We start from the raw sequence: 9,243 nt of genomic DNA, 5'->3' as shown, positions 1-9,243 counted from the left end.
AATAAAGAAAAAATGATTTGTCACAACAATAAAAATGAAAATTTACCAATAGTTGAAGAAGTGGATATTGGTAAGCCGAAATACATGGCGAACAGAAGGGAAATATATGAACACGTTGGACATCACAACATTTGCATTGATCTGGTGGAACATAATTTCAATACTCATTTAAATCACGATGCTTTATATGTTTCTAATTATATAGTGTCTTATGTTTATATAGGCGATATTAAGCCTTTGTAAAGTACAAGAGGAGATTTTAAGGTGAGTAGATGGTTTTTCTAAGAAAAGATCCACTAAAAGTAATTCTTTTACTAAATTTTGTTACAGAAGGTCACACTTAATCTTCAAATCCGTGACCTTTGTCTTCATAATCAAGTAATCGAAAACATTAAAACAAGAATTGATTGATGTTCCATCTTTCATCTTATAAGAGAATCTTCAACAAGATCAAACGATAAAAAAAGAAAAAAAAAAGTATTACTTTAAATCACAAAACAATGTGCAAATATCAAGCAAACAATCTTATTTGTTTTCATAATCTGGGTCAATTATACAAGTCGCAAAAGAGAAATAAATGAAAATTGCATGCAAGAAAAATGAAGTGAGAACATTTATCACAAAGTCACAAGACCTGAATCAGTATCGATGGATAGATAAAGTCACCTGCAAAGAACTGTTTGGTGTTGTTAGATGGGTGAAATGACTAAAATGCCCAGAAAACAACTAACATACATGCAAAAGTAGAATACTATATCAGATAACAAAATAGTTAAATGGCTAAATCGATATAACAGTGAAAATACATTGTGCTTTTCTATAATTTTCCCTAAAATCACAAGATAGTTTTTAATGATTTAATCACTACAGAAATTAGTATTAGTAATGTGGATTGGAAGAATCAAAAAGATGATGAAAGTGTGTTGTGATTTCAGTTTTTAAAAATCATATTTTTCAGCAAAACCACCTAAGGAAGATATTTAACAAACATCAAATAACATGACGACAATTCACCAATTGAGAAAGTTATACAGATACTAACATATTAGGATCAGTGTTTATTCAGTTAATGGTGAATATGATCAATACCTCAAGTTTCTAAGCAGGAATCATCCCAGCTTTTCGTGCATATGCAAAGATTCCACCAGCTTCGATCACAGGTCCAGCATCACCAATCGGCTTCAATTTATACTCTTTCCCAGTTGTATGATTAATCAGAAGGCTTTGTGCAAGCTCAATCGTCACCGTATCTCCAGTTTTGCACTCTTCACAAATCCTACCCTCTGATTCCAATGGGTAAACCTCTCCTGTTGCAACTGAATTCCTAAAAAATATCCTCGCGTATGATTCCGCCACCACCGCTGCTACTCCAGCGGCCCCCAGAGCCACCGGAGCGTGTTCTCGCGAGGAGCCGCAACCGAAATTATCTCCACCGATGATGATCGAATATTTCGACTGGTACTCCCCAGGCTCAACGAATCGAGTCTCGTACGACGCCGGGAGTCCGATGAGAGCGTAGGATCCTAGCTTCTTGTATTCATCAGGTTTTGATGGGACCAGGGTTAGGTACTCAGCGGGGATGATTTGGTCGGTGTCGATGTTGTCTCCGACGACATAGCACAGGCCGTGAAATGAGGTGGCGGAACCGGATGAAGATGAATCAGATGTTGCCGCAGAGACGATGGATGTATGGCGTGTTACCGGTGAGGTAGAAGCCAGGATAGATTGGGAAATTAGGGATTTGAATGAGCGTTGTTTTCTGGAATTCGAGAAACTGAAGGTGGAGACAGAAACAGACGCTTGGTGGTGGTGGCCACGGGGTAAGGAAGAGGCAAACGTGGTGGGGTTAGCAAGAGACGCCGCGGCCGCCATTGTTGCTTGTGTGGTGGTAGGTGTAGGAAGAAGACGCCGGTAGAACAGACGACCGAATTTACAAGCTTAGAAATGGATTACAGCGCCGCCTGCCAGCTTGAGTGCTTGGTCCGTGGTTGACAAAATATAATGGGCCGGGCTTAATTATTTTGGGCCTTTGTAGAGGAAAGACTATTTTTGTTTCTATATTTTTAAAAAACTTTTTTTTTTGGACTGATTAAAAAGTGAGTCGAATCACAAACCAATTTGATTTTGACAACTTATCATTATTATAATTTATAAGCGTGCGAAATTTAATCACTTTGATCCTCATAACTAGAATTAAATACGCAAAATACTGCAGAATTGTTTTTTGCAACTTTAAGTTGCAATAATAATGTTTTGCAACTTTTGTTTTCTTTTTCTCCGCCTGTATCTTGTAGACGTGTGCTTGCTCTGTTTTGTTTGTTGCTTTTTTATAAATTGTCGTTTCAAAAAAAAAAAAAAACACACATATATATATATATATATATATATATATATGTATTGCACATAGTACAAGTTACCAAAACAATATCATGTGAATTTAGCAAAGTGTCTTTGAAGTTTGTTTAGGGATGTAACCACCACATAGTATATGTAAAAAAAACAATGTTTTAGAAAAATTTACATACATGGTCCCCACTTAAACATTTTTGGCACCCAATTTGCCTAAAATCTAAAAGAAAAACCTTGAAAGTTAATATATAATTGCTATTATCTATGTATTAATTAATTTTTATACAAAATGGTCTCCACTACACCGTAGTTCTGGATCCGCCACTGGATATGGCCATGTTGCACCAAGCGGGCACAATGCCATAATCGTAGTATAAGGCTATCTCACACCGCATTGGTGTGGATGTACCAAAAAGAAATGAGATTGTTGCCTATAAATACCCATTACATCTTATTTATTTTCATACCATTCTCGCACCTCATTGATATGACTAGCTTTTGCGTTTTTTTTAGATAACCCTATGAATACCAATTACATTTTATTCATTTTCAAACCATTCTCACAACTATCTATACCCTTCTCATGTTCCACATCTACAATTGTGAAATGGATTCAAAATCGTCCAGTTTAGATAGGTTAAATGTCATCGTCTACAAGTATGTGAGAGGGTGTCATTCACCTTTTATCAACAATGGCTCAAGTTATGCTCATTTTTTGATGACCCAAATAAGGATGAATCATATTCAAGAATTAGAGTCTGAGTTCTACGTCTATATGTACTCCTCTTATCGTGGTTCTAAATATATTTATTTCAGGTTCTTGTTTTGATCACAAAACAAGAACTGTATCAATTTTCTTTAACCTTTTCAAATTCGTAAAATTATCGTATGTGTGTATTTTTACATTTAAACCAAACTCAAGTATCTAATCCTTTTGAGACCGAACCATTGTTGCTTATTTTTGGTTTCGGTTTAGTTTAATGAGGTTCCCAACGTCCAATCCACACACACACCATTGTTTGAAAATATTAATACAAGCACAAAGAACATGATGATTTTAATTAAATGGATCAAAATACATGCCATTTCTTTTGAGTAGCATGCACATGATAATTTTTAAGCTCCCATTGTTCTTTTGACAATAAATAATCAAATAATCATGTCATAACTTCCTTAATACTCACAAATCTTCCCAACTCAATCGAAAGCTGTGCTGCAACACCAATAGCCACCGCGATCAACCCGTCATGCAGATCAACCGCCACAGTTTTCTTCCCTTGGGTCTTGACCGTAGCCAAAAAGTTCAAGTGTTCCAAGTAACTCGAACCATGGTGCAACCCATCATATCTAAAAATAACAAATTATCCATAAATCAACAAAAAACATATAAATTGTTAACAATTTGATAAAAAAAATTAATAAATTAATAAACATACTTGATTCGATCATCTTCAACTCTCATGGTTCTTACACCTTCTCTACCTTCAACTCGCACACCATATCGAACAAGATTCTCGGGAACAAATGCTTCGCCCTAAAAATTTGACAACCCAAAAAACATTTCAATCGAGAAATAACAACCTACTTTCATTTATTTGGTTATTATAACATTCTATTTTCATTTTCCTTTATTACAACATTGTTCTTTAAGATCTTCCTTATTAACGCATCATATTTTGAAAAATCTACCAATTATAGCATTGCACTTTTAGTATTTTTTTTTTTTTTAATTTTTCATTTTGACTTTAATGTTGACTTAATGAAATTGATCCAATTGAAAGATTTGAAAATTTGTTGTATATAATACCTTTCCTATTTCACCAACAACCGAAATTTCTTGTTCGTTTTTACTTCCTTCTGCAAACATACAAAGATCAAGCATCCCTCTTGCCCCATTATCAAATTCAACAATAACATATGCATTATCGATAATATCAGGCACCTGAAATCACAAAAAAACATAAATGGATGTCAATTCGAAGGTAAATATTAAAGATTTTGACCTTGGAAGTCAAACTTTTTCACAAATAGCATATAAAGAACACAATACCTTCCCATCATAGACTTCATCTTTATGATTAACATCAATGGCTCCAGAAGCCATTACACGAACTGGATTTGCACCAACAAAAAGCCTCATAAGATCAAAAAAATGGCAGCATTTTTCAACCATAGTACCTCCACTGTTACAATTAAATCTATTCCAGTTATCCACCTATAAAAAAAAAAAGTAAAAACACATTGGTGATCAAGAACATTAATCTTTACAAAAAACCTAGAACAAACAAACACAATTACCTTAACTAAAAACGGAAACCGATGTTCCCTAATGGAAACCATTCTAATATTTCCCAATCTTCCACCATTAACAATCTCCATCAATTTAGCTACAGGTGGCATGTATCTGTACTCCAATCCAACTTGCACCAACATATCTGGTCTCTTTTTTGCAGCTTCTATCACCTAAAAATTTATTAATTCAAGTTCAAGCAAGAATAAGTTATAAGTAAATAACCAATCATAATCTTTCTTTTGGTCCTGTTTGGATTTATGAAGAAGGGTATTTACGGAAATTACCTGTCTACAGTCTTGTACAGTTGTGCACAAGGGCTTCTCAACTAGTACATGATGACTTTTTGGGTGGTTGAGAATGTCCATCAAGATTTCATAATGAGTCATGTTTGGAGTTGAAACAACTAAAACATCACATAGCCCACTCTCTAGAAGCTCTTTATGTCCTGAAAATACCTGTTACAACAATCCAGATATTAAAATTCATGAATTAAACTACAAGTTTATATTTTGAAAGCAATACTATATCCGATTCACCTCCTAAAAATGAAAACTTTTACACTTTTCACAGGACCCACCAAATTTGTTGTCACCAGTGATTCATGAACATTTTAGGGTTGAATCAAATTTCATTAGATACCAAATAAATCTCCAATTTATGCCTTCTAAAAATGAAAATGTTTTACACTTTTCATAGGAGCCATACTAAATTTGTTATCAATTCTTGAAAGAACGAGAATATGTCTCAATGATTCCTGAACAGAGTTGATTCAGATCTTATAGAATCATATATATGTATGCAAATAGTTTTCCAATTAATCGAGATATCTGACAATTTTTATGTAAAATGAAAATTTTTAAATAATGAGTCAGTTTGTAAAATTTTAGTTCGTCGTTACAGTATATGCATGCAGGATGCAGCGATGAATGGATGAAACTGATGTAGGTGTTTGTTGAATTGCAGCAGTAGGGAGTTAGTTGTACATATATGCATATACTACACATCTGTTCATACGTATTTCTGCAATATGGAGTTGTACCTTGAGGGGCCAGCCAAAGGACTCGGCAAATTCCGTCGAAATCTGCTGAGAAGCGAGGTTTGGATCGGCGACACAAACGACGGCGACGCCTTCGCTCCGGAGATGGTACAGATTACAGAGATGCTCTCTCCCCATCATTCCTACACCGATGATTCCATACTTCACCATTTTCTCTCCCATTTTTCCCCTGATTTATTTCAAACTCGATCAATGCAAAACCAAATTCAGTTGCGTGGTGATTGAAATTTTACTTGGTTTGTATTTGTGAATTTTGATTTCACGTCGTTATTGTTGCCTGCATTGATCACAATTTATAATAATACACAGAGACGAAGGAATAATGCTTTAGGATCAGGACGAAGATTCTAGGAGTAGTGTTGAATTCATAGACTATTGCATTTAATCTACGAATCATAAAGAAGGAAGAAGATTGTGGAAATTGAAAAGGGAGGTAACGACGATACAAGGAAAATGCACAAAGTACAATATGCGGGTTAGGTCCACGGGAGAAAAATCCTATCAGTCAAACATTTTATTTATAAACCTAACAAGATCAAATAATAATAATAATAATAATAATAATAATAATAATAATAATAATAATAAAATAAATAAATTTAATTTTTAGTGTTTATTTTTATAAAAAAAGAATATATTAAAATTTATAATATTTTGTCATCTATAACCAAAGTTCATATTTTTTATTTTTGGAAAAACATTCCATTTTGGTTTCTATAGTTTTGTTTTAATTTTTTTTTTAAATATCATTCAATTTTGGTCTTGATTTAGTTTTAGTAAAACCTTTTATGTTTTTAGACTATATTATAGAAATAGTCCATGTATTTATATGAAAATTATATTCTATACTAAATTATAGAAACCAAAATCAAATGGATTTTTAATATAAATTAAAATTGAATGGCTAAACTAGAAAAATAATAAAATATATAATGTTTTCATATTATCAACTTCAATATTTATGCTTATTTTTTTTGACTTATTTCAAAGAGTTAAATACAAATTTATGCAATGAAAATCTAATTTTTATTGATGTAATCAACCATAATATTATATTTTTATTAACTTATATTAAATATATTCAATTTTAGTAATTTATGAAATAATATTTTACTTTCTTACTGGTTAATGCAAATATATACACACACACACACACACTAGCCGTTTACTCGCGTCAAGCGACGGGTGTAAATAGTTTTTACGAAAATTAGTTTATAGATGCGATTTGTTATTTCTTTTTTTGCAGGACTATGCTGATATGGGAAGTGTTAACACAAAACACACACACACACCATTAGAAAGAGAGAGTGAGAGAGAGAGAGAGAGAGATTTTCTACTTATTTCTTTTGCAGGGTCTAATTTGTATCTGTCCTAAAATTTTTATTTCTTTTTCTGCAGGATATTGCTGATATGGGACCTATAAACACAAAACACACGCACACACCAATAGGGAGAGGGCGAGAGAGAAAGAGACGGAGAGAGAGAGAGAGATAGATAGAGAAAGAGAGAGAGATAGAGAAAGATAGAGAGAGATTTTCTACCTGTTTCTTTTGCAGGGACAGAGAAAGAGAGAATGTAGGAAAAAATGTTGGTTGTATCTGGTCTAGAAACACACAAAAAACAAACAGATGTAAACACAAAAAACACACATACTAAATAGAGTTATAATCTATATTAATAGCATCTTACAAAGAACTTACCTGTTAAGGTTTTTTCTTTTGCAAGGATCGAGAAAGAGAGTATGTACGAAAAAACGTTGGTTGTTTTGGGTCCTGTAAACACACAGAAAACACATACATAATTAAGAGAGTGTAAATTTATGTAGAGTAAGTTTGTTTATGTATGTAGTTTTTTTTTTTTTTCTGTTGTATTAAAGAGGGGGGGGGAGAGAGAGAGAGAGAGAGAGAGAGAGAGAGAGAGAGAGAGAGAGAGAGTTTATGTATGTAGTAAACACACCCAACACACACACAATCAATCGCATTCACAACCTACATACATGTTAGTTTTATGTATGCAAAAAAGACATACATACACCTTTAATCAGAAACAATAACAAATTTTTTGTCACGTTTCCTATAAAATAGGTTTATTATTTGAATATGTAAGGTTGACTCATTCAAACAATAATAGACAGACTCATTCAAACGATAATACTCATTCAAATTTGATTAGACAAGCTTGACTCATTCAAACAATAATAGACATATTTTTTCTGCATGCCTAAATTCATTGTAAATAGTGCATAAGGTCTTGTACCTCTTAAAATTCAACAAAATCTTGTAAATGTTTTTTAAGGTATAAAGATATATCCAATTTACAATCCGCCAATTAAACAGTTTACCAATAATATATTACATATATTGTTAAGTTAATGCAAAATCCATATTTTTTTTTTACCAAAATAGAAAAATAATCACCGATCAAATATCCGTACAAATAATTAAATATTACCAATTTTTACAGTCTTATTGAACAATTTGGAAATTAACTTAGTTTGGTAATGTTTATCTACCCTAATAAATGAAAATGTTATTGTCATTTGTCATTTTCTCATTTAATTGACCACATGTCATTTTGTTATAATTTTGAAATATATTTATTTTCACTTGTCAATTACTTCATTATTCATTTCCACTATATCATTAATTTAGTTTCCATAAATTAAACCTATTATAATAACTATTAATTTCAAATTTGAAATTTCAATTTTAGTTTCAAATAAATTTACACTTTAAACCTTTATATTTAACATTTTATTACAATAACTCGTTTAGTACACGGGTCTAACAATTAAACACATAATGTTAGTTAATTTATTTTTTGAATGTTTTTTTTTTTCATAATTTTCACTTATTTCATATTTCAAATTCAAATAAACTTCTGATTTAATTTCTCTTATTTAATATTATGTTTTAATTAACCCGTATAATATATGGGTTTCACAACTAGTATATAATAAGGACGCATATTATGGTGTCTATATGTAGCATTTAATAATCAAATTGTAGTTAGGGGTGGAAATTATTTGGTCCAAAACCAACATACCCAAAAATCACATCGAACTTAAATTGATTTCAAACCAAATCATATTTAAATTCGGTTGTTTGTTTGGTTGAAGACAAAACCGATTTTTAAATTTGGTTTTTGGTTGTGTTTTGGTCTCATAAACTTTAGACCATACCAAACCAAGAATTCCGATTGCATTAATTACAAAATATATTTTATATTTAATATATTAAGTTAAAGTATTAAATAATCAATATAAAAAACATTTTAGCCCTTTTACCAATTTAGGATTTTTACTATTTTGTATTTACGACTCATAACCCTCACGAATTCATGATTCACACGCACACTTTATTTTTCGTTTTCAATCCCACCTAACAACTATAGAAACTTTAGATTTTTATGTTTGGAACTTTAGTTTTTTATATTTGAACCTTTGTAATTTATGTTTGTAAAATTGCGACATTAATTTAAAAAAATATATATTTAGTTTTCTCAATTTCCAAACCAAACCAAACTGAATTATGATTTGGTTTTC

General features: G+C 31.7%; 2 protein-coding genes across 3 annotated transcripts; both read right to left on the bottom strand.

The window, feature by feature from the left end:
• Window positions 1–503: 503 nt before the first annotated feature.
• Window positions 504–1,984, bottom strand: LOC111891613 (3-isopropylmalate dehydratase small subunit 1). Of its 2 annotated transcripts, none has more exons than XM_023887675.3 (2): window positions 1,090–1,984; window positions 504–666 (listed from the first exon to the last, which is right to left on the bottom strand). In XM_023887675.3, the coding sequence occupies exon 1, from the start codon at window positions 1,870–1,872 to the stop codon at window positions 1,099–1,101; it is 774 nt and encodes a 257-aa protein (XP_023743443.1). In that variant the 5' UTR covers window positions 1,873–1,984; the 3' UTR covers window positions 504–666; window positions 1,090–1,098. The 2 variants fall into 2 exon arrangements, with proteins under 2 accessions (XP_023743443.1, XP_023743442.1); XM_023887674.2 differs by having other exon boundaries at window positions 504–676; window positions 1,090–1,982.
• A 1,397-nt stretch (window positions 1,985–3,381) lies between these two features.
• LOC111891620 (uncharacterized) lies at window positions 3,382–6,199 on the bottom strand. The gene is made up of 7 exons (XM_023887684.3): window positions 5,682–6,199; window positions 4,927–5,097; window positions 4,648–4,812; window positions 4,400–4,564; window positions 4,157–4,291; window positions 3,786–3,883; window positions 3,382–3,696 (listed from the first exon to the last, which is right to left on the bottom strand). The coding sequence occupies exons 1-7, from the start codon at window positions 5,859–5,861 to the stop codon at window positions 3,507–3,509; spliced, it is 1,104 nt and encodes a 367-aa protein (XP_023743452.1). The 5' UTR covers window positions 5,862–6,199; the 3' UTR covers window positions 3,382–3,506.
• Window positions 6,200–9,243: the final 3,044 nt, after the last annotated feature.

The sequence above is a fragment of the Lactuca sativa genome, chromosome 6 (genome assembly GCF_002870075.4).
Source record: "Lactuca sativa cultivar Salinas chromosome 6, Lsat_Salinas_v11, whole genome shotgun sequence".
Classification (NCBI taxonomy): Eukaryota; Viridiplantae; Streptophyta; class Magnoliopsida; order Asterales; family Asteraceae; genus Lactuca; species Lactuca sativa.
The sequence above is the reverse complement of the archived record's forward strand: the minus strand, read 5'-3'. Positions and strand labels throughout refer to the sequence as shown.

What these genes read in the sequence shown, in the direction of transcription:
- LOC111891620 (XM_023887684.3), bottom strand. Translation starts at nt 5,861, where the DNA reads ATGGGAGAGAAAATGGTGAAGTATGGAATCATCGGTGTAGGAATGATG. An exon ending in GGTTTCCGTTTTTAGTTAAG is followed by an intron (nt 4,565 to 4,647) that starts GTAATTGTGTTT and finishes TTTTTTTTATAG; the next exon opens with GTGGATAACTGGAATAGATT. An exon ending in ATGAAGTCTATGATGGGAAG is followed by an intron (nt 4,292 to 4,399) that starts GTATTGTGTTCT and finishes TTGTGATTTCAG; the next exon opens with GTGCCTGATATTATCGATAA.
- LOC111891613 (XM_023887675.3), bottom strand. Translation starts at nt 1,872, where the DNA reads ATGGCGGCCGCGGCGTCTCTTGCTAACCCCACCACGTTTGCCTCTTCC.